This window comes from Eubalaena glacialis, chromosome 1 (genome assembly GCF_028564815.1).
Source record: "Eubalaena glacialis isolate mEubGla1 chromosome 1, mEubGla1.1.hap2.+ XY, whole genome shotgun sequence".
Taxonomy (NCBI): domain Eukaryota; kingdom Metazoa; phylum Chordata; class Mammalia; order Artiodactyla; family Balaenidae; genus Eubalaena; species Eubalaena glacialis.
The window spans coordinates 127233330-127260219 of NC_083716.1; the positions used below are offsets into that span (position 1 = coordinate 127233330).

At 35.2% G+C, this 26890-nt stretch overlaps 1 protein-coding gene across 5 annotated transcripts in view; it reads right to left on the bottom strand.

Annotated features, from left to right (window-relative positions):
* ZRANB3 (zinc finger RANBP2-type containing 3) overlaps window positions 1-26890 on the bottom strand; it is a 263410-nt gene that overhangs the window by 90062 nt on the left and 146458 nt on the right. For all 5 annotated transcript variants that reach the window (XM_061183470.1, XM_061183452.1, XM_061183461.1 and 2 more), the window contains one exon: window positions 21777-21862. In XM_061183470.1, the coding sequence (XP_061039453.1) occupies window positions 21777-21862 (86 nt within the window). The remainder of the gene's footprint in view (window positions 1-21776; window positions 21863-26890) is intronic.

The window sequence follows — 26890 nt, forward strand, 5'->3', positions numbered from 1 at the left end:
TAATAATAATGAAAACATTTGAAATATTATGAGAATTACCCAAGTGTGACACAGAGACGTGAAGTGAGCAAATACCACTGGAAAAATGGTGCTGATACACTTGCTTAGATGCAGGGTTGCCAGAACCTTCGATTTATGAAAAAATACAGTATATGAGAAGCACAGTAAAGTGAAGCACAATAAAATGAAGTATGCCTGTACTTTGTCTATCTGTTTATAATAAGCAAATAATGCTTTTGTAATTTAAAAAATTCAATTCAGAAAAAAATCACAACAAATTTCACAATTTAAAAAGTTTATAGGGGCTTCCCTGGTGGCACAGTGGTTAAGAATCCGCCTGCCAATGCAGGGGACACGGGTTCGAGCCCTGGTCCGGGAAGATCCCACATGCCGCGGAGTAGCTAAGCCTGTGCGCCACAACTACTGAGCCTGCGCTCTAGAGCCCGCGAGCCACAACTACTGAGCCCGTGTGCCACAACTACTGAAGCCCGCGCGCCTAGAGCCCGTGCTCCGCGACAAGAGAAGCCACTGCAATGAGAAGCCCGCACACCAGAGCGAAGAGTAGCTCCCACTCGCCGCAATCAGAGAAAGCCTGTGCACAGCAACAAAGACCCAATGCAGCCAAAAATAAAAGTAAATTTATTTTTAAAAAAAAGTTTATAAATACCTACACTTGTTTCCAAATCCAGGAAAAGAACACATTTTTATTAATTAACTGGACACACATTTATAATGCTTTCCCCACATTTTCCACTGCTTACCCTTTGATTGCCTCTGTAATATTTTCTTTAAAGAAATAGGATAATTCAGATTTTACTCAAGCATGGATGACCAAATTTTATTTTCTATTAATAATAATTTTTAAAAGTTTCTTTCAGGTTCATAACTTATCATTACCATGTTGTGTAAAATTTTTTGGAATTGTCAAATTTGAAAAAACTTCCATCAAGTTTCTGCTATATATGAGCTGTAAGAATTGGAATTATTTACAGATTAATCCTCTGGCTCTGTACCTTTCAACCTTGCTTGTCTTCCATTACTTATATCCTTCCAGCGTGAGTGCCAGAGGACAAGCTCACACTGCAGTACAACTGCCATGCTTGCACTGTGCGTATTCCTGGAAGCCATTCCTACATTGGGATGGCTAGCTATCACCTAAAAATACCTAAAAATGGAAATTACGGAGAACCACATAAACTCAAACTAAATGTACCCCCAATACAGTTTCGTCTTAGCCTGATCCAAAAAATGCTCGCTGACACCCAACACCACCACACAAATATATATATACGTCTGTGTGTATATATACATACATATATATAAAAATGCATATATATATAAATGATGGACTGAAAAAAGATCTTTCAATCTATTGAGATTAAAGTAGCCTACATCTATAAATCTGACAGGACACAAAATTGTGAAAATTGCCAAAGTCCTTCCCAGAGCCTTGAAATGGGCCTATGTAAGTGAGTGATTCTGAAGTTTAAGGTTCATTAGTTTTATGGGAAGGAAAGAAAATTATAAAACAAGTCTGTAAGTACAATGGCAAAGAAGTAAGGTGTACACATGAAAGAGGAAAGGTATAAATGAATAAGAAAAAAATATTTTTTAAAGACCAAGGAGCAGCAGTATGCCTTAGGGTATAATTAAACATTTAAACATAAAGGAAATGTAATTCCTAACAACCTAAAATTAACAACAACAACAAAATTTCAAACGTCTCTAAAGAAGTTACGAAGCATGAACCTTTAAAACTTTTTTGGAATTAATATAGCCATTTTCTCATTCAGATTTACAAGTAAGTAAAAACTCATTTCTCTTTTTCTAAACAATAAACAAACTTTTTTGTATCTGTCTTTTTGACCACGTATAATTAAAAAGAGGCATTTCTAAATAGGCACTTGATATTAGCTTATGATGATGAAATTGGAAGTTTATGGCAAAGACCATGCATGCTTATCCGTGTTCATGAACACACACACACGCACACACACACACGCACACACACAGTTAACTTTGGACTTTGGAAATTACCCTCTGACTTTTTTTTTTTTAAGTTAAGTTCCCTTGTGTACTTTTGTAGCAATCCCTTTCTTCTACTCCCAGCTCCTGGGAAACACTGATCTGTTTTCTGCTCCTACAGTTTTGCACATTTCAGAATGGTATATAAATAGAATCATACAGTATGCAGCCTTTTAAATCTGATTTCTTTCACTTTGCATACTGCATTTGAAATTCACCTATGTTATTGAGTGTATTAGTAGTTCATTCCTTTTTATTGTGAGTAATATATTCCACTGCATGGATATTTTATCATTTGTTTGTACATTCACCAGTTGAAGGACATCTGGATTGTTTCAAGTTTTAAGTGACTATAAATAAAACTGCTGTAAACATTTGCATACATAGTTTTGAATGAACATATGTTTTCATTTATCTTGACTAAATATCCAAAATGGGATCGCTGGGTTGTATGTTAAGTGTATGTTTAACTTTAAAAGAAATTGGCATACTTTTTCCCAAAGTTCCTATGCCATTTTGCATTCCCATCAGCAATGTATGTGAGTTTCAGTTGTTCAGCATCATACATTACCATCATTTGGTATTGTCAGTCTGTAAAAATTTTACCTGTGCTAATGCATGTGTACTGGTATTTACTGTGGTTTTAACTAGCACTTCTCTAATGACTAATGATGTTGAGCATCTTTTCAAGTGCTTATTTGACCTCACCTTATCTTTTTGGTGAGGCCTCTCTTTCAACCATTAAAATTTTTTTTCTCTTTCTTTTATAATTGAGTTTTGAGAGATTTGATATATTATTTGATATATTCTTTTATAAATTCTTTTTGTATATTTTAAAATTTATATTTTATAGACATATATGAATATATATATTCCTTTATCAAATATGTGCTTTACAAATATGTATGTGTGTGTGTGTGTACCTTTTTTTTTTTTTGCCACGCTGAGGGGCATGTGAGATCTCAGTTCCCCAACCAGGGATGGAACCCATGCCCCCTGCAGCAGAAGCGCAGAGTCCTAACCACTGGACCACCAGGGAATTCCCACAAATATTTTCTACTCATCTGTGGCTTGTCCATTCATTCTCTTACCAGTATCTTTGGAAGAGACCTTTTCAATTTTTATGAAGTAAAATTCATCACTTTTATCTTTCACAGTTCATGTTTTTTGTGTCCTATATAAAAAAATGTTTGCCTAACCCAAGGTCACAATGTTTTTTTCCTTTATTTTCTTTGAGTTTCATAGTTTTAGGTTTTATATTTTAGTTTACAATCCATTTTTAATTTATTTTTTCAATTTTTAACTTATGGTAAATATACATAACATAAAATTTACCATCTTGACCATTACTAAGTATACAGTTCAGTGGTATTAAATAAATACATAATGCTATATAACCATCACCACAGGTCATCTCTACAACTCTTTTCATCTTGTAAAACTAAAACTCTATGCCCATTAAATAGTAACTCCTCATTCCCTCTGACCCGCAACCCATGGCAACCACCATTCTACCTTCTGTCTCTATGATTTTGACTACTCTAAGTACATCACATAAGTGGAATCATACAGTATTTGTCTGTTGGAGACTGGTTTATTGCACTTAATATAATGTCCAGGGTTCATTCATGTTGTGGCATATGTCGGAATTTCCTTCTTTTTTAAGACTGAAAATTCCACTGGATGTATAAACCACATTTTGCTAATCTATTCGTCCGTTGATGGACACTTGGTTTGCTTCCATGTTTAACTTATTGTGAGTTACACTGCTATGAACAAGGGTACAAATATCTCTTCAAGACCTTGCTTTTAATTCTTTTGGGTATATACCCGGAAGTGAAATTGCTGAATCATATGGTAATATTAGCTCACTGCCTCTGGCCTCCAAAGTTTCTGATAAGACATCAGCTGATAATCATTTTAAGGATCGCTTCTATGTGGCAAGTTGCTTTGCTCTTGCTATCAAGATTCTCTTTGTCTTTGTCTTTAGAAAGCTGGATTATAATGTATCTGGATATGGGCCACCTTCAGTTCATCTTACTCTGGAGTTTGTTGTGCTTCTTGGATGTTTATAATCATATCTTTCATCCAATTTGGGAAGTTTTTAGCCCTTATTTCTTCAAATATTCTCAGCCCCTTTCTTCTCTCTTCTCTTGGGACTCCACAACCCATCTGCTGCTCTGTTCCATGGTTCACACAGATCCCTTAGGTTCTGTTCACTTTTCTTCATTCTTTTTTCTTTCTGTTCCTCAGACTTGAAAATTTCCATTGTCCTATCTTCAAGTTCTCTGATTCTTAATTCTGCTTGCTCAAATGTGCCTTTGAATCCCTCTAGGAAATTTTTCCTTTCAGTTATTTTACTTTTCAGATCCAGAATTTCTTTTTAGGATTCTTTTTTAGGTGTTCTGTCTCTTTATTAATATTTCCATTTTGTTCATTCATCATTTTCTGGACTTTCTCCACATCTTCCTTTAGTTCCTTTGAGAATCTTTGAGACAGTTGTTTTAGTCTTTGTCTAGGAGATCTGCCATCAGGTCTTTTCCGGGGCAGTTTCTATTTTATTTTTTTCCTATGAATGGGCCATACTTTCCTCTTTCTTTGTATGCCTTCTCATATTTTTGTTGAAAACTGGACATTTGAATCTAATAATATGGTAACTCCATAAACCAGATTCTCCCCTTCCCCATGTTCTACTGTTTTTTTTGTTGTTGTTGTTATTGTTTTTGTTTATTGTGGTTTTGTTTTTCGGTTTTTGTTTTTTTTTTAAATTTTTGTAGACTGTCTCTGTGCTAAGGATCCGCCTGAGGTATAAACTTAAGGTCTTTTCAGTTCTTTTCTGAGCCTGTGCCTTTTCCTGGGCATATGTGGTCCCTTTCAAATGTAACCCATGTATACAGTTATTTTTGAATATCCTAATATCTGGCCCCCAAAAGGGGAAAAACAGAAAAGTGAAGGGAGGAGGTAAATGGCACTGGCCTCTTAAATTACCTGGAAGTGACATAATCTGGAGGGGAAAGGGCTTGCAACAATAGGGAAAGGTGAAACAACAATGGATGCTCCCACTTCATCTGCACTTCCGTGATCAGAAGCAGCAATCAGTGATCAGAGTACAGATCTTTGATATTTGGAGAACAGGGGCCTATTTGCCCAGCCTGGCTCCCACAAGCTGTGTGCAAGTTGCTCCAGGAACACGTATATAGCTGTCTGCCACGAGGCCGGAGGTGGGCGATGGGTAGCTGTTACTGTGGCAAGAGTTGGAATTGACTGAAATTAACCACAGTTTATTATCTAAGTCTTCCCCTGGAAGTTGCAAGTCTTCAATATACTCCAGACTTTCAAAATACTGACATCAGACAGACTCTGCCAGTGCAATTATTGTCTAGGTGGGGAGACAGATTCCTGATGTTTCCTACCGCACCACTTCCCAGAATCCTCTAAAACCCATTTTTAGTTAAATTTTACATAAGGTGTGAGAAATGGACTGAGCTGCTGCTGCTGCTGCTTTTCCTTCTTTCTTTTTTTTTTGCATTTGTATATCTAACTGTTCCAGAAACGTTTGTTGAAAGACAACTTTCTCCATAGGACTGCCTTGCATCTTTGTCAAAAACCAATTGACTACCAGGCTTCCAGGTTGGTGAACACATGGAGATTTCGGGGAGAGTGGAGCACCTAGAGAGGGCATGGTAGCTCCACACCCTTTCACCATACCTCGTCCTGTGCATCTCTTCCATCTGGCTGTTCCTGAACACTTAGGACAAAACTGGAATTTCTGGCAAGACTAAGGAGGACCCGGGAAGAAAATTAATGTCAAAGAGTCTAGAGGCCCAGAGCTTAGTTTGAGCCCTTGAGAATCCATGCTTCCCTACCTGACCCTGGAATCTGGCCCTGAAGGTGTTAAGCCAACCTCACAATATCAACCTTGACTTGGATGACTCATCCTAAAAAGAATTAACAAAGGCCTAGAAAAAAACAGCAGAAAGAAACAAATTCAACAGAATCTGGCAGTAAGCTATACCTCAGGACAAGCAGAAAGTAAGATTTAACATACAATCTTCAGTTTACCATATCTCTTTTTTTCCGCAGGATCCAAGAAGGTGCTGCACAAACAAAACACTCTGTATCTCCCAAGAAATAACTCATGAGACGTTAATGAGAAAATCCCTTCTTCCCAGAGCTTACCCTCATGACACCTTAATTCTGAATAAACTGGACCATAAAAGCAAATCAAGACCTATGTCACCAGACTAAGGACATTCTAAGGCAAGCTGGATTCCTCTCAGTCAATTCCTCTCATTCAATATCTAGAAAACAATGCTCTATTCTTGTAAAATGGGCTCAGCAGACACAGTACAGGAGAATTCCAACTATTAGTTAATTAAGGGAAGGACTAAGGTTGTAAAAGGGAGTGACAGAGGAACAAAGGGAGAAAACAGAATAAGAAAAACAAAAGGAGATGAAGGAGAGGCAGTTGGGCTAGCATCATAGTCCTGGCTGGAGGCAGAATGCATGTATAGTAAAAATTCTACTGGTGATTTGATTATTATTGCATTGAATCTATACAACAATTTGAGAAAAATGGTCATTTCAAAAACATTGAGTCTTGCAGTCCATGAACACAGTATTCCACTTCACTTATTTAAATCTTTCATTTTTTCCTTAATGTTTTAGAGTTTATATATATCTAACTTTATAAGAAACAGCCAAACATTTTTTCCAAAGGTGGCTGTAGCATTTTGTTTTCCCACTACAATATTTGAGTGTTTAACAACTAAACAATTTGACAAATGATAGAAATTGGAGAAATTTAGAATATTCCATTCTCATATTAAATAATGATAAACCACATATGTAATCCAGTGTGTAGTTCTGGTTCTATCACCCAAGAAGAATACTACAGACTAGAAAACGTTTAGAAATGGGAATAATTTAATGTAAATATGCCAGAGGGAGAAAATGAAGTAGGGAAGTTCTATTATAGGACGATAGACTGAAAAATTGGAATTATTCAGAGTGAAAACACTAAGAGAGCTTACAAATAGAATTGGTAAAGAGCAACAGTCTAGATAAAGAGAACATAAACTTGTTTCCCAAATCCTGAAATATTGGGATGCTCTGAAACTCAAGAAAGGTATCACCATGAAAAGAGCAGACTGTACATTACAACGTAATCAAGCTGCGGAAAAGAGGAATCATCAAATTGTGACTTTTTTTCACCCTAACTATAGTCAGTTGATGGAATGAAAGATATGGAAAATGCTGGAAGGAACATGAAGAATTTATTTCTTCAATGCAGTCAGACAGTTGGTTTTGGAAATGTTTAACATTTAGGGAACTAACTGTAGAGATCAAGAATTTTGGAAAGTCCAGTGTTCTGAGATAAAATATGCTGCTCAGAAGACCTTACATGTTTACCAGTATAACTGGACAATCGAGTGCTCTAAACTTGAAACTGCAGGAAAAAAAAAGAGGCTGCTGTATTGGTTTAAGAGAGTATAGGAATTCAGATGCAGCTGAGCCATGTGCATGGGACAGATGGCTTCTCAAGAGTGTGTTCATCTCCTGTTAGTAAAGCTCTTTGAGCTCTGTAAAATAGCAGATTCTGAAGCACTAGGAATCAATTCAGTGAAAAGGAGTTCAAATGTGTAGAAGAAATTCACATAGATGGAAGTAATGTTTCATGTTTCTTAAGCAAACCAAATCTTAAGATGTATTTGAGGGACTTCCCCAGTGGTCCAGTGGGTAAGACTCCACACTCCCAATGCAGGGGGCCCGGGTTTGATCCCTGGTCGGAAAACTAGATTACGCATGCATGCCACAACTAAGAAGTCCGCATGCCACAACTATGAAGCCTGTGTGCTGCAACTAAGAAGCCTACATGCCTCAACTAAAAAAGATCCCACATGCTGCAACTAAGACCTGGCACAGCCAAAATACATAAATAAATTTTTTAATTAATTAATTAATTAATTAATTAATTTTATTTTTGGCTGCGTTGGGTCCTTGTTGCTGTGCTCAGGCTTTCTTTTATTTGTGGCGAGTGGGGGCTACTCTTCGTTGCAGTGCGTGGGCTTCTCATTGTGGTGGCTTCTCTTGTTGTGGAGCACAGCCTCTAGGTGCGCAGGCTTCAGTAGCTGTGGTATGCGGGCTCAGTAGTTGTGGCACACAGGTTCTAGAGCACAGGCTTAGTAGTTGTGGCGCACGGGCTTAGTTGTTCTGCGGCACACGGGATCTTCCCAGACCGGGGCTTGAACCCATATCCTTTGCATTGGCAGGCGGATTCTTTTTTTTTTTTAAGCTTTTTTTATTTCTTTTTTTGTTTTAATTTTATTTATTTATTTATTTATTTACCTATCTATCTATCTATCTATCTATCTATCTATCTATCTATTTATTTATTTATTTATGGCTGTGTTAGGTCTTCGTTTCTGTGCGAGGGCTTTCTCTAGTTGCGGCAAGTGGGGGCCACTCTTCATCACGGTGTGCGGGCCTCTTACTATCGCGGCCTCTCTTGTTGCGGAGCACAGGCTCCAGATGCGCAGGCTCAGTAATTGTGGCTCACGGGCCTAGTTGCTCCGCGGCATGTGGGATCTTCCCAGACCAGGGCTCGAACCCGTGTCCCCTGCACTGGCAGGCAGATTCTCAACCACTACGCCACCAGGGAAGCCCTGGCAGGAGGATTCTTAACCACTGTGCCACCAGGGAAGCCCCAATAAATAAATATTTTTTAAAAATCACAATGAGATACTACTTTGCACCCATTTAAAAAAAAAGATGTATTTGAATCATCAAAGTAATTGTGGTCAGGACCAAAAACAGGTGAATAAGCTGAGGCAAACTACTCACCTAAATAAAGTACTTCTGGAATTACAGAGATAAACAAACTTATGAATCCAAGAACTATTTTTCTGGCTATTTAGATAAATTTGGGAGCAAGTTAAAAATCTCCCTGGATCTACGAAAATATATTATGTCAAAAAATAACTCAAAATTTTAATGTAACTTAGAAACACCATGAAAATCTGAGATTAGAATCATGAATACCCAGAGTGTAAGCTCCTTAATGGCAAGGACCATGCCTTATTCATCTTTGCATTCCTAGCACCTAGCATTGTGCCTAACATATAATAAGTAGCTTATGAATTAATGAATAAATAGATGAACTGACTAATGAATACACCCCACAGTTCTTGAGAAGAGCAATTCTTTAGCAAGCAAAAGCTGAAGCAATAACCAGACTTTGGAAAGGTACATATGGTTAAATGTGGCAAATTAATCATAGTTATTACTTGTTTCTATGAAAACCCTTCTAACATGAAAGGAAAGGAATTTAAAAGGTATTACAGGGGCTTTCCTGGTGGCGCAGTGGTTAAGAATCCGCCTGCCAATGCAGGAGACACAGGTTCAAGCCCTGGTCCGGAAAGATCCCACATGCCGCGGAGCAACTAAGCCCATGTGCCACAACTACAGAGCCTGCGCTCTAGAGCCCACGAGCCACAACTACTGAGCCTGCGCACCTAGATCCCGTGCTCCGCAACAAGAGAAGCCACCGCAACGAGAAGCCCGCACACTGCAACGAAGAGCAGCCCCCGCTCGCCGCAACTAGAGAAAGCCAGTGTGCAGCAACGAAGACCCAACACAGCCAAAAATAAATAAATTAAGAAATAAATAAATTTTAAAAATAAATAAATAAAAGGTATTACATAATAAGAACAAAGAGAATAAGAGAGAGAAACAGAAGATGAGGATTTCAAGCAATTTTTGGAAAAGAGAAAGTAAGTAGAGGAGATGTCCTGGTTAAAACATGGTGAACTGAACACAAATAGTTATCCTCAATCAAAATGAGTACAAAGACATAAAGATACATTAACCCACCAGGACAAATAGAATGAAAAGGAAACAACAGCAAACAATGTGAACATACTTCCAGAAGCAGAAAATAAAGTGAAGAAGCTAACAAAACAGAGAAAGCTGAATACCAAGTACCTAAAGAGGGGTGTCCACAAAATCCCAGAATGTCTCAGGAATTAAAAAGATCAGGTACCTTAGAAGGTGGGGATAAGTGCGACACGATAGCTAAAAATGGGGACATTGGTTGAAAGACTGTACAAGGCATGGTGACATGCCCTGATTCTCTCCCCATCCCATGCCACCCTGTTACTATCCCCCACCATGAGATTATAGTTTTATTCTACAAGAGAAATCGAACCAAAGTTTAACCTAGGGAAACCAAGAACAGTAGAAGGTGGGGGAAAGGTGCCATATGGAAACCAGAGAGATTGAGATAAAGTCTACATACTAAGCATTGAGAACATTATTCTCCTTCCCTGGTTCATGCCAAAAACATGGTAGCCAGGTTTAAACCTCCATAACACTCACAGCAGAAGAATGGACAGTTCTTTTTTTTCTTTAAAAAATTTAAAAGGTCAGAAAGATGACCTCCACATAATGACATTTGGGGATTCCCCAATGAAAAGCTCATCCTTTTCTAGTCAAAAAGCTCTTCTAATGAGCTTTTTAACATTTTCAGTTTTAAATATGAATGGCCATTAAGATATTGAGGAAAGCCTCCAATATGAACAATGAAGACCAAAACAATACCAAAAAAAAAATTCAGTGTAAACATAAAATGCAGCAAACAGAAGAAAACTTTAAAATAAAAAATAAAACAAAGTAATACCGAAAACCCACCCAGCAACAACAAGCATCCAAAAAGAGGAGGTTACGAGACTACAGGGAATAAGGGTAGAAAGAGTACGAAAGGACGGTTAACAATTCATAATAGTTTAGCTATTTTCTTTAGCTAAAACAAAAATTCAACAGAAGAACCATGTGATAAAGGAGGAAATCTCTCAAAAAGTAAAACAAAAAATAAAAATAAGAAAGTTAAAGGACAAATATTACATAAATAATAGGAGTTCCAGAAAGAAACATTGAAGGAAAGGGAAAGAAAAAGTTAAAATGAATAATTCCCAGACATAAGCACTCAAGTTTTGAGATTAAAGGGACCAATTAGTGTCCATCATTTGAAAAAAAGGACACAAACTTAGGCACATACTTATGAAATTAAACAGTAACAGGGTAAAGGATAATCTTACAAGCTTCCAGAATAGGGGGAAAGACAAATATATGAAACATGGAAAGGATCAAAAGTCAGAATGGCACTATGATTCTTAATGGCAACCATGGTTATTAGAGACAATGGAGAAATGCTTCAAATTCCTGAGGAAAAATGATTTCCAAAACAAAAATCTATACCCAAGCAATGTAAAAAATCAAGAGATTATCTATAAGCAAACATATAAAGATTCAAAAAATGTACTTTCTATGCACATTTCTTAGGAAACCATTCAGGGTTATGTGTTCAGGAAAAAACAGGAAATATGCTAAGAGGAACAAAGGAAAAAAAATGTACAATATGACCCTGTAACATCTGGTCATATCAGATGGCAAGGAAGCAATTCAAGACTAGTAGGGTTCTGTCAAAAGTACCATATTGAAGACAGTCCCTTTTGTCAAAGGTGGGACAATCTGACCATCAATAAAGATAATAAATAAAATGGACTGAAAAAATATGAGTTAAAAATAAAACCTCTCAAGCACTCAAGAGACTAGGATTAGAAGGTAATTTCTTCAACCTGCTAGTGTATGAAAAAAACAAAATAAAATAAATGTTACAAATCATACACTGAAAAGTACATAACATCATAGAAATCAATTTAAAAATTAAATAAATGGAAACAAATCTCTGTTCATAGGTTGGAAGGCTTTAATATTATTAAAGTGGCAAAACTCCCCAAAATGATCTATAGATTCTATGCAATCTCTATCAAAATTCCAGACGACGTCTTTGCAGAAATCAACACGTTGATCCTAAAATTTCGATGAAAATGCAAGGGACACAGAACAGCCAAAACAAACTTGAAAAAGAACAAAGTTAAAGGACTTAAATTTACTAATTTCAAAAATAAAAGCCCTCAATGGACACCATTAGAGAATGCTAGCAAAACAACTTATTATTTTGAAAACTCATAAATAAAAAGGAAAAACTAAGCATTTATCCTGCCTTTTGTACACAAACAGAACCACTGAGTGTCCAAATAATGGATGAGGCACGGTTGGTTCCTTTATAGAGGCATGTCAGGTAATAAATGAAGAAAGAGTATTAGAATATTACCATTTTGCAATGTCTAATGATTTAATAAATCATGTACTGAATGTTGACAGCTACTAACATGACAAAAAGAGAGTCCTTAGATATCACGGGCCTTCTAATGGAAGAACACAACATCCTTAGAAAAGTAGAATTGCTAAAAAAATTGAAATCTCTATATCAAATATAGAGGACAGAGGAACATGTTAAACAACACCATGGAGATGCAAGCAGCAAAATCCAGATTACAGTAACAATTTAGTTTCTTCAACAAATTAAAATTAACCAAATAAACAAGGAAATAGAGGAGAAACTTGGAGACTAAGAGAGACTTAGATTAAGAGACAGATCTATCATTTGTAATGTGTGAGCCTTATTTTAGTACTGACTCAAACAATGGGGAAAAAACTTAAAAAACTGTAGAATTATGATATTCACAAGATAACTGGGAATTGAAACACTGAGTTTTTAATGTTATTAAGGGATCATTATTAATTTTAATCTTTTTATGCATGATAATGGTATAATAATTAATTTTTTTTAAAAAAAGAGTTCTTACTCTCTAGATATATTTACTGAAACATTTTATGGATAAAATGTGATGTCTAGGCTTTGCTTCAAAATAATACAGCGTGGTGGAGGTAAATGAGATTATAGCTAAAACAAGATTGGCCATAAGTTGACAAATGTTGATGCTCATGAAGAGTACATGGGGGGCTCATTATTTTGTTCTGTCTACTTTTACATATATTGAATTTTTTCCATGATAAAATATTAAAAAGAAGACCAGAAAATAAACTAAGAAACAAAAGTCATCGAATCCAGGAATGGAATGGCAAAAGAAAATTCAGAAAGACAGCTTTGCACCATGCCTAAAGAAAAACCAGTCCAGATTGGAGCAGAACAGGAGGCTGTGGGAGGGAGGCCTCCAGGAAATAAGAAAAAAAAAAGAAGATAACTTTATGAGCTTGTATGACCTTTTGGAAGTTGACAGATCTGTTGAAGTCTTTGAGTAAAGAAAGAAAAAAAATAGTGATAGCTATATAGAAAACCAAAAGATGGAATAAAAGGGAATAATTAAAGATAAAAAGTTGACCAAGAAAGGAAGAGTCAGCTACTTGATTTATTAGAGAACAATATTAATTTATTTAGTCTATTTATTCTATTTATTTAGCCAATCATATAAACACAGATACTGAATTACCAAATAATTCAAATATTGAAAAAGGTATAACAGAAAAGTGATGACATGGGGTGTTTAAATTACTACTCTTTCACTTTTTAGTTTTGTGATTTGGACAAGTTACTTAATCTTTTCAAGTCTCAGTTTACTCATCTATAAAATGGACATAGTATCATCAACCTTGTAGGATTGTTTAAAGAATTAAAGATAATACATCTAAAATACATAGCATAGCATCTTATATATAAAATGTCATACCATGTAGCCAATAAAAAAGATGTATTTTAGTTATTGATATAGAAAGACATCTTAAAAATTGTGTTCAATGAAAAAGCATATTACAGAAGAGTATGCATAATATGGCCCAATTTATATAAAACTGCCTCTCTCTCTATCTTTCTACCAATCTACCTATCCTTATTTATCTAAGCAGAGAAGCTATCTAGAGGGAAAGTTACTATAATAAATTAGTCCTGGTTACCTCTGGACAGTGAGAGTTCAGTTAATTTGTACTTATTTTAAAATTCTTTTCTCTTTGTTTGATTTGATAAAATAAGTATGAATCCTTTTCACAAAAGCAATAAACTATCTTTACATTAGTAATATTTTAAAAAATAAAACAGACATTTAAAAAAAATGAAATAGGGAGATTGGGATTGACATGTATACACTGATGTGTATAAAATGGATGACTAATAAGAACCTGCTGTATAAAAAAAATAAAATTCAAAAATTCAAAAAAAATAAAAAAATATTAAAAAAAGAAACAAACCAATAAAAACCTAACTTGAGGGTTTCAAATTTTGTATTTTGCATTAAAAAGTTCTCATCTTTCACTTTGTTACCTAAAAAAACTAATATAGCTCCATGAAACAACCCTTCATGAATTATTTACTCTCTGGGGAAAGAGAATATTCCTAGTCCATCAAAAAGTCTACAAATAATAAATGCTGGAGGGTAAAGGGTGGGGAGAAAAGGGAACCCTCCTAAACTGTTCGTGGGAATGTAAATTGGTGCTGCCACTATGTAAAACAGTATTGAGATTGCTTAAAAAACTAAAAATAGAGTTACCATATGATCCAGCAATCCCACTCCTGGGCATTTATTGGGAAAAGACAAAAACTCTAATTTTAAAAGATAAATGCACCCAGTGTTCATAGCTGAATCACATAAGTTTTGATATGTTATCTTTTCATTTTCATTCATGTCAAAGTATTTTCTAATTTCCCCTGTGATTTCTTCTTTGACTCATTTATTACTTAAGAACATGTTGAATTTCTATATATTTGTGAATTCCCCAAATTTCTTTCTGTAATTGGTTTCTGATTTTATTCCACTGTGGTTGGAGAACACACTTGTTGTGATTTTAATCCTTGTAAATTTATTGAGACTTGTTTTATGGCCTAACATACGGTGTATCCTGGAAAACCTTACGTGTGCACTTGAGAAGAATGTATATTCTACTGTTGTTGTGTGGAGCGTTCAATAGATGTCTGCCAGGTTTACTTGTCGCTAGGTTTATAGTGTTTTTCAAGTTTTTTAAAAAAATTTTTTATTGAGTTATAGTTGATGTAAAGATTAATACAAATTTCATTTTAACAGTATATAAAAACTTTGTCCCTGTATAGCTCCAAAAATAAATAAATAAATAAAATAACTTATAAAGACAATGTTAAAGCATGAGACAAGATGATACTAAGTGAAAACAGTAGATGACAGCATCACATGTAGGCTATGTTAAACTTTAAAACTATGTAAAAATTATTAGATAAATGGACAAGCGTAGAAATAAAGAAAAAAATGAAAACAATTTACTTGTTAGTATAGTTGGATTATGGTATTTTTCCATTCCATTTTTATTGTATGGTGTTATATATTTTATTGTCTTCTTGTCATATGAATATTTTACAATTTCTTATATTAAGCCAAAATCTACCTCCCCATTAAGTTTCATTCCTTGATAATAATGTTACTCTCTGAGACCACAAAGATAAAAGTCTAATTCCTTTAAAACATGACAGATCTTTAAATATTTAAAGACTTGTTCCTTCTAGGTCTTCTCTTTTTCAAATTCCTATAGGCTTCCTAAGATCAAGCACTACATCTTACTCATCTTTGTATTGCCGGCAGCTCTGAAATAATGTCTTAAATATAGCAGGCAATCAATAATATCAGGCATTTGTAGAGCTGAATATGAAATCCCCTCATTATTCCAGTAACCCTTTCCCAGATATGTTTTCATTTGTTAACATGTTTCTTAAAATGCGACTTTTAGTTCCCTTTCAGTTCCTTGTATTCCTTGTCTCCAGTGACCTTCTAAAATCCACTCCAATCATTCTACTCCCACAGCAATGACCGATCCTGAAAAAGAGCTCTACCTGGTAAATTCAGACCTTCCACTCTTTAGTACCTCCGTCCTCCTAGCCCTCTTGTTCACTCACACCCACTGTAGCTTTACTATCTCATCAGGACCTTTCAGTCAACTTTTACCATATCCACAATATCCTTCCTGTCTTCACATCCTTCCTCACCTTACTTTGATTTCCGAGTCCATACATTACCTTTGTTTTTATCAGTATAGTATAATTTCCCTTGTCCCACAGTCCATGCATTGCAAGCTAGTGAAAAAAAAAAATCTTGGATCGATCCAACTGTAAGCCTTTTCCAAGCCTCTACCCACGCTGCTGGGAAATATACCTTAGAGAAGACTGTGTACAAATCTAGAATTGTACAAATCTAGAATTGCTGATCTCAATTGGTTAGTCAGTGCTGCACCAATTCTACCACACTAATTTCATTATCTCATTCCCCCATTCAGCAAAATCTCACACCATGTCAATATTCATCAAAATCTCACATCATGTCAACATGCATCAAACTTTTAACCCTCAACTTTTCCATTTCTCTGAAACTTTTCTCTGAAACTTTTCCAGTTTCCTAGAAAAAATAAAAGTATGCAAACTCCCTCAACTTCTTGCCAGCCCAGAAACTATGGATATTGTAAATAATACCATAAAGCCATAAAAAGGCTGAAGGTATTTAGGTATACAAAGAAAGGACAAATAAGTAAAGTACAAAACAACGTGTATGTTTATAACAACTAGTAAAAAAAATAGCAATTTGCTTGAAAAGGCACACAATTTACGCGGAAAGATTAAAAACTACACACAGTTGCCTAAAGGGAGGGAAACTGGGGTGAAAGGAAGATTTTTCAAAGTATATACGCTTCTATCGCTTTAGAATTTTGAACCATGTGAAAATGTTGTCTTAAAAAGTAACAAATAAAACTTGTGAATATAATCATGCGTGTCCTTTCATGCATGCAGTGGGGGGATGGGAAATTATTATTTAATGGGCACAGAGTTTCAGTGCCCATTAAAGTTCTAGAGATGGATAGTGGTGATGGCTGCACAACAGTGTGAATGTACTTAATATCACTGAACTATAAACTTAAAAAGGGTTAAAATGATAAACTTCCTCAAGTATATTTTAGTGTAATAAAAAAAAACCCATAATAGTGATAACTAAAATAACAAGACAAAACACCCTCCAGTGCCTTCCTACTGCTATTATGATGAAGAACAAGACCCTGTATACTATGACCCCTGCCTAACTCCATCTTGTCTTGAGACCCTCTCTTCAATTCACTCAAGAATATTCAAGCTGAACTGAACTTCTTCTAGTTCCTCAAAGGCAGAGCAGTCTCTCTTGCTCTGAGCCTTACCACAGAAAATTCTTCTTCCTGGAATGCAAATAAATATCACTCACTCACAGGATGCCTCTTCTGTCCTCTCTGACTTACTTTTAGTTCACTCTATTAAACTCTGCCATAACATCCTTTGCTTCCCTTTTATGACACTCATCACAACTATAATTATCTGGTTAGTGTTTGACTAGAAAATTCAATGAAGGCTAGGACCACTTGAGTCTTGTTCTCTAATGCATACCTGATGCCTAGCACATGGCATGGCATATAACAGGTACCCTATAAATATTTTTTGAATGAATGGATTAATTCAAAATTAAACCATACTCCTGATAGTCTAATTAATGAGCAGAGTAGAACCATCCCTTACTCTAGATGCTACTTTGATTAGTGTGCCCTAATATTACTTTATTTTTATCAGTTATGACAGACACTTGACTTTAATTTAGCCTAGCATTATTTAAAACCAGAAGTCTTTTTGAACTGAACTACTGATAAAAGGTGAGGATTTCTCAAATCCCTTCCACACAAAGCAGACTTTCTAAGCATAAGTGCAGAATTTATCCTATTAATTTTTTCTAGTTAGTTTTCAAACTCATCTCTGCCATCCAGTATATTAACTATTTCTCTCAGATTTGAGCCATTTGCAAATGGAGTAGACCTGACCTCTATTTAGCCATGGATGAGAACATTAAATGCAACAGTGCTAACGACAAGGTACAGTGCACTTCCATAAGAGACATTTCTTGAAGTGACATGACCTACTAATTAACACTTTTGGAGAATGACTATAAATACCTTTATATGTACTATCACCCAGGATTTTCCCTCTCATAAAAATTTAGACTACTATTTCTCCTAAGAGGTAGAATGGGCACAAAATATCAGCTGTAAAGAAAGTTCAGAAAATTTGATAAATTACTATAAAGATATTCTTAACCTTTAAGCATGACATCAGGGAGGTGGCTGCTAATAACGGGATGCATTGTTGGACTATCTATGTGTCCTTTTTTTCTCTGTAAAAGAACATTTTTTAAAGTTGCCATTGCCTAAGTCTTTCTTACTGCCAGGAAAAGTGAAAAAAATGTAACAGGAAGTCACATACAGGACAAGCCATTTAACCTTGCCAGGTTCCTATAAAATGACAGAGGGGGACTGCGTGATTGTAAAGTCTTTCTAGCTCTAACGTGCTAATGGTTGAAACTGAGTGTGCTGTCTTCTCCAAGTCATATTTGTATTTATAGCTTCTTCTAAATATAACCTAGTAGAGTGAATGATGTAAGGAATCTTGGATATGAGATGCTCTGATTGAGTAATACTTTCTCTTGTTCCTCTCAAAGCAAACCAGGTAGGTGGTTACCTACACCTAGACTTCTCATCTCAAAATCACATTCACGTAAGTATACTTCTGTTTACCATCACTTATGTATTTAATAAACTTTACAAAGGTAAAGTTACATTTTTGCTCAAACTTCATTTAATTTTATTTTTAATATAGTCATGACATTTCAAGTATAAAATAAGGGTCTAGAACTGAATAACTAACCATAATTTGGCTTCTGCAAAATTATAGTGTGAAAATGACAACTTCATAGAATCCAAACATTATGGAAAAAAATTTAACATTCCATAGACTAACTTAAAATGCCAGGAAGTGCCTTGATCTGAATCAGAGTCTATGGAACCATAGGGCTTTCAAGGTAAAGAAGTAAAGGAATAATATAAAACTTTTGAAATGGAATCTGAAAGAAAATGCCTTGAGAAGCATGATAATAATCTTGAAATGTCTTTCTCTCGTAAACAGGAAATAGAACACAATCTCTCTAATCATAAAGCACTTCATAAAGATAAACTTTTCTTTGAAACAGTATCTACATTAATAAGCAAGAAAAGGACAGGTATACACTTCTAACACTTCTAATGTCATGTGACAAGTCCTAATCAGAAAAAAAAAAAAAAAGAAATGTATTCTGACCAGTTAGGTTTTGCTAGTCCCCAAAATGTAAATATATTAATATAATAATATATCTGTTTCATGCAGGCAAACTTTTAACATTTATAATCTGCAAGAATTATAACTGAGGGCTCCCCAACAATATCTAGCATTGTACCTATTTGGTATTATATCCTAAAACTATTTATTATTATTTGTGTAGAGGAAGACAACTGACTTTTTAATGATAACTTTGTGCTAGGACACCTTAATGAAATCTCTTTGGTTTTGAACATTTTTGAGCTCACTGTCTTGGGTCTTCTAAATAAATAATATTGGCTGCACATAATAATAATTTTGCCTTTTTCTTTCCAATTTTTACCTCTTATTTTTCTTTTGAGTAGTTGAACTAGTTGAACTAATGCCTGCAGAATAAAGGTAAAGTGCGTGACAATTAACACCCTTGCCTTGGTTTTAGTGTTTCATGTGATGGTGGCTTTGGGATTAAAACACATACACAGATACATAAACGTATATATTAGATGTGTTGCTATGTATATAAATATCACACATGAATAACTTAAAATTATTAAAAACTGTAATTAAAGATGAATGCTGGGGACTTCCCTGGTGGCGCAGTGGTTAAGAATCCACCTGCCAATGCAGGGGACACGGGTTCTGAGCCCTGGTCCAGGAAGATCCCATATGCCGCAGAGCAACTAAACCCGTGCGCCACAACTACTGAGCCTGCGCTCTAGAGCCCGCGAGCCATAACTACTGAGCCCACCCACCGCAATTACTGAAGCCCGTGTACCTAGAGCCTGTGCTCTGCAACAAGAGAAGGCACCACAATGAGAAGCCCGCGCACTGCAACAAAGAGTAGCCCCTGCTTGCTGCAACTAGAGAAAGCCCACATGAAGCAATGAAGACCCAACACAGCCAAAAATAAATAAATAAATAAATTTATTAAAAAAAAAAAGATGTATGCTGAACTTTATTAAATTCTATCTCAGCATAAATGGGGGAAATGAAATGAAGCTTTTCCTTTTCATTATTAACATGGCTAAATATATTAATAGATTTCCTAATATTAAACTATGGCTGCATTCCTGATATAGATTCCATTTGCATATGGTTAATATATTAGGCCCTTTAATGAGTATCTAGTTTATACTAATATTGACTATTTCTGCATTTATAGTCTTAAGTAGAAAAAGATCCTTGGTTCTTTTTGTGTGTGTGCTATCTTGTCTGATTTTTGGTATCAGTGTTAAACTGCCTTTACACAAACAATTTGGAAGGATTCTTTGTATCTCTGTGCTCTAGAGCCCTTTAAAAGGCATCAGAACATCACAACCACATAGGGATATTTGAGGGAACTGTAAAAAGAAAAAAATCAAATACACACACACACACATACTGAGAAAAAAGATGAGGGACTCATATCACAGATAAAGACCTGACGCTCACAATATATAAAGATTTCCAGTACATCAACAAGAAAAAAACCCAATAAGCTTAGTAGAATGAAGGGCAAAGAACACAGATAACTGACAGATAAAAGTACAAATGACTCTTACATGTATGAAAAAAATGTTCAGCTGCATTTAGTAATGTGCAAGAAGACTAATATGCATTAAAACTACTATCAAATCACACTGGCAAGACAAAGTAATTTCTATTTGAGTATGTTGGCAAGGTGTGGGGAAAGAGACAATTTTACTGCTGATAGGAATATAAATCGGTATAAGTTTTGTGGAGCATAATTTGCAAATGTCTAAAAGATATAAAAATGCAAATGCCCTTTCTACCAGCAATTCCATTTCTAATAAATTTATCTTACAGATTTATTCCCAAGTATATAACATGAAATATTAAAATACCTAAAAATTATTGAGAGCTCACTATGTGCCAGTCACTGTTCAAGCCTTTATAAATGTAAGCAAATTTAAGTCTCATAATAACTCTGAGGAAGGAATAATTATTCTGTTTTTAGAGCTGAAGAAATTAAGGGATAGAGAGGTAAACTTATTTTCCTAAAATGAAACATCTGGTAGGCATTGAATATGAAAATAAAACACAGGTGGTCTAGCTCTAGTTTTACATGCTCTTTGACACTATAATATACTACCTCTCAACACGTGCAAGGATATTCATTGCTGCACTGTATGCAACAGCTATATACCACAAAGAAATGTCTATTAATAGTATACTGCATAAATCAATTATAGGGCATCTGAACAGAATACATGCAGCATTTAAAAAGAAGGTCAAAGCTCTTCCAGTAACTGATATGCAAGGATCTCCAATACATAGTAGGTGAAGACAACAAACTGCAGAACAGTGTGTACATTACAATACTATATATGTAGAAATAAAACGAAATAACATTATACACACATAACCACATGTGCTTTTTCACGCATAAAGTATCTCCAGAAGGATACTCCTTCTCCAGAAGAGAATGTTTAACTGGGAGACACAGGTGGAATGGGCACTTACTTTTCATTTTTGTGCAATGGGCACATCCATCTAGTCAATAAAAATAAATAATTTTAAAAATGAAATACTTGAAAGGTAAAAAATAAAGAAAGACAAACTGCCATTATCTACTCCTTTTACTTATTTTATATATGGGTCATCCACCCAAGATTTTATTTCAAATTATTCCATAACTACCACAAGCTGGAAAAACACTGGAACGAAGAATAACTAACAGAGCTTAATGTTCATGGTAAATATGTGAGGATTAAAACTTACAGAAAATAGTTTGTCTTACCTGACATGTGCATTACAGTATCTTTTGGCATAGTCGGTCCATGTTCCAAATTTTTGTGGAAAGAGAGCTTCAATCTGCATAAAAAGCTGTAACAATACAAGTGTTCTCAATATGTTGTAATATTTTCATGTAAATTAGTTACTACGATAAATCCAGTTAATGAAATAGTAAAAAGTAGAAAAGAAAATCTATCTCTTTTTCATCAAGGCTCCTCCCTCCCCTCCATCCACCCATCCATGCCATCCTATTCTTCAGGAATAACTCCTATCCTTTTCTTCAATATACATTTCTATACTTTGTATGCCTATATATGCGTATTTGTATATTCTCTTCTATTCACATGAAGAGGATCATATATCATACACAACTCAAATTTTGTCCCCCAAAACATGTCTTAGACATCATTAGAGTACATATATACCTAATTTTACTTAGTTTTAAAAATTATATAAGCAATGTATAACAATAATAATAATAATAAATACTGCTTAAAGGCTGCATAGCAACTCTTTATTATGTAGACGTACTGGAAAATATTTTAAAGGTCTCCTGATAATGGACATATAGGCTGTTTCTAGCTTTTATGCAGTTATAAAAATTAATAACTTAGTGTAAGTCTGTGTGTATGAGTGCAAATACGTAAATATATGTAGGTGTAGGTATATGTATCTACATCTACATCTATCAATCATCTCTCTATCTATCCATCCATCCATCCATCCATCCCCCATCTGCATTTATATTAGATGGGTTTATAGGGTACATTTTTAGAAATGAAACAGGTGGGTTTAAGGTATATGTTTTTAAAAATTTGGTAGATGTTACTATGCTGCACTGTAAAAAGATGGTCCCAATTTATACTCCCATCAATAGTATCATAAAATCTTTTCATTTTTATAACTTTAATAGAATGCGCATAGTAGTGTCTCACTGTTAATATGCTTTTTAAAAACAAAAGCTTTATTGAGATATAAATTCATATACCACTTTTACTGTTCACACTTTTAAAGTGTAAATTCAGTGGTTTTTAGTATGTTCAAAATGTGCCCCAGGGACTTCCCTGCTGGCACAGTGGTTAGGAGTCTGCCTGCCAATGCAGGGGACACAGGTTTGAGCCATGGTCCGGGAAGATCCCACATGCCACGGAGCAACTAAGCCCGTGCGCCACAACTACTGAGCCTGCACTCTAGAGCCCGTGAGCCACAACTACTGAGCCCGCGTGCCACAACTACTGAAGCCCACGTGCCTAGAGCCCGTGCTCCGCAACAAGAGAAGCTACCACAATGAGAAGTCCGTGCACCGCAACAAAGAGTAGCCCCCGCTCGCCGCAACTAGAGAAAGCCTGTGCACAGCAATGAAGACCCAACGCAGCCATAAATAAATAAATAAACAAACAAATATTAAAAAAAAAAAAAAAGTACCTTGATCACCACTATCTAATTCTGGAACATTTTTATCACTCCAAAAATAAAATCTATACCCATTACTAGTCATTTCCCATTCCCCCTCTCTTCCAGTCTTGGCAACCACTAATATATTTCCATCTCCAAGAATTTGCCTATTTTGGACATTTCATAGAAATAGAATCAAAACATATGTAGCCTTTGTGTCTGGCTTTCACTTAGCATAATGTCTTCAAGGTTCACCCATGTTGTAGAGTATATTAGTACTTTACTCCTTTTATGGCTGCATTTTGTTTATCCATTCAGCAGTTATGGACAATGGCTTTTTTCCACTTTTGGGATATCATGAATAATGCTACTATGAACAGCTGTATATTCAATTCTCTTGGGTATATACCTAGGAATGGAATTGCTAGGTACTATAGTAATTTGATTTTTAATTTATTAAGGAACTGTCAAAGTGTTTTCCAAAGTGGCTTTGTTGCTTTACATCCTTTTTATATGACAGCATACTCCTAAATAACAAATTGTTCAAAAAAGAAATCACAAGGGAAATTATTTAGAAATTAGATAAGACTTTGCAATAAGTGAAACTGAGGAGATAGCATACCAAAAATGAGATGCAATGAAAGCAGTGCTTAGAGGAAAATTTATATCTGTATATGTCTATATTAAAAAATAAGAAAGCTCTCAAATTAATAATCTAATTTTTAACCTTAAGACACTGGAAAGAAGAGCAAACTATACCCAAAACAAACAGAAGGAATAATATAACAAAGATTAGAATGGAAATGAACAAAATAGAGAATGGAAAACAACAGAGAAATAAATCAATGAGACCAAAACTTGGTTCTTGGAGAGATCAACAAAATTGAGAAAACTTTAGCTCCAATGACTGAGAAAAAAAGAGAGATGGCTCAAATTACTAAAATCAGGAATGAAAGAGGGGACATCACTATCAACCTCACAGAAATACAAAAAATTATAAGGGAATTCTATGAACAACAGTATGCCAATATATTAGATAACTTAGATGAAATGAACAAATTCCTAAAAAGACACAAAGTACCAAAACTGACTCAAAAAGAAACAATCTGAATGGACATTATTCAATGAAGAGAATGAGTTGTTAACTTAAATCAACTCACAAAGAAAAGCTCAGGCCCATATAGCTTCACCATCGAATTCACCAAATATTTAAAAAAGAAGTAATACCAATGTTTTGCAAACTCTTCTAAAAAATAGAAGAGGAAGGAACACTTTCCATCTCATTCTTTGAGGCCAGTATTACCTTAATAACAAAACTGGACCAAGATATAATTTAAAAAAGCTACAAATCAATATTTCTTATGAATATAGACACAATAATCATCAACAAAATATTAGCAGACTGAATCTAGCAACATATGAAAGGATTATATATCATGACCAAGTGAGATTTATCTTAGAATGCAAGGTTGGTTTAACATCTGAAAATCAATGATTATAATACACCTTATCAATAGAATAAAGGACCAAAAAAAAATATGAGTACCTCAATAAATGCAGGAAAAGCATTTGACAAACTCAATATCTTTTCATGATTAAATACTCAATAAACAAGCGGTAGAAAGGAACTTAACTGATAAAGGAAATTTACAAAAAACCACAGGTAACACAGGTAATACTTAAAGGTGAAAGACTGAGGGCTTTCCTCCTAAGATTAGGAGCAAAATAAAGATGCCCATACTTGCCATTTCCATTCAAAATTGTACTGGAAGTTCTAGCCAGGGCAATTAAGCAACGTATTATGATCCTGTGTACAGAAAATCCTACGGAGTCCACTAAAAACTATTAGAAATAATAAATGAGTTCAGCAAGGTTTCAGGATACATGATCAATACATAAAAATCAATTGTATTTCTACACTTGCAATGAACATTCTACAAATGAAATTAAGAAAACAATTCTATTGACAACAGTATCAAAAAAAATAAAATATTTAACAAAAGAAGCATAGGACTTATCCTGTTAAAACTACAAAGCACTGTTGGAAAACAATTAAATCCTAAATAAATTGAAAGATATCTCATGTTCATGGATTTGAAGACTTAATACTGTTAACATGGCAATACACTCCAAAGTGATCTGCAGGTTCAACACAATACCTATGAAAATCTAAGCTGGATTCTCTGCAAAAAATGCCAAGTTCTACAAAAAAAATCATATGGAAATTCAAGGGACACAGAATATCCAAAATCATCTGAAAAAGAAAAACAAAGTTGGGGGACTCATACCAGTTTCAGAACTCCTAATTTAGAACTTGTAATTTTATAGTTTTTTCTTAAAGTGTCCCAAACATCCCCAGTTTGTATAACCATCGTGATCCACAAAACCAGGAATTACCGTTGATTTGAACAGTGGCTATCCTGGGTGAGGAGTGAAGGTACTGGCATGTAATCACATGGGGCACAAGGGCCACTACTGTATTGTCAGTGCTCTCTTTCTTACGGTAGGTGATCAGTAAGTGAGTATTCATCTCACTACTATCATTTAAAAAATATATATCTTTTATATATTCTCCTTCTTAAATGATACATTTTATGTATTTTTTTTTTTTTTTTTTTAAAAACCCAGTGCCTGGGCCTCATGCCTAGAAATTCTGTTTTAATTGGTGTGAAGTGGGGTTGGGATCAGCAGTTTTTTTGTTTTTTGTTTTTTTTTCACTGCACATTTTTTATTATTATTTTTTAAATTTATTTATTTATTTTTGGCTGTGTTGGGTCTTCGTTTCTGTGCGAGGGCTTTCTCTAGTTGTGGCAAGCGGGGGCCACTCTTCATCGCGGTGCGCGGGCCTCTCACTGTCGCGGTCTCTCTTGTTGCGGAGCACAGGCTCCAGACGCACAGGCTCAGCAGTTGTGGCTCACGGGCCCAGTTGCTCCGTGGCACGTGGGATCTTCCCAGACCAGGGCTCGAACCCGTGTCCCCTGCATTGGCAGGCAGATTCTCAACCACTGCGCCACCAGGGAAGCCCATATGTATTTTTTATTAAGACATAATAAACCCCATTATTCAGTGACATAATTTTGGAACATAAGTAAAATACTTGGGGTCCACTCTCCCACTTCCAGTGAGTAACCAGAGCAAAAATATAAAAGGTAAAATTGAGAATTTTACCATCACAGTCTATGTACTGTTATGTGTATTTCAGAAGACTCCCAGGGTGGAGAACAAAAGCAGAGCCTTGGTAATACTAGTAGAGATGCGATGCAATAGCTGTTTCTCAGGCTTGGCTTAAGAATCAAAAATAACAATGGACACCCTTAGCTGAGTGCTTACTGTGGCACAGGACAAGGTACTTTCGAAGCAATATTTTCTTTTATTTCTTACAACAACCCTACCAGACAATAGGCTCATATTTTTTTCTATGACTAAGTGTACCTTAATAGACAGTGCTTCCCTAGGCTACACTGACCCTTAGAGTGTTTCACCCTTCATTTCTTCCTCTCAGCCTTCCATACCCCATCTGCCTCTTAGAGTTGCAAAAGCTAAATAGGGAATCAAACAAATGCCTTATCCCTCCATTCAAAGTGGATACCCTATCTGGTCTTCATATAAGTTCTATTTTTGTCTACCTTCCGAAATGTGGATTTTGAAGCAAAAGAGGAACAGAGAGAAATTATGTAACACAGTATAAAAGATACAAAGTAGATTCAACACCAGTCATAAGGA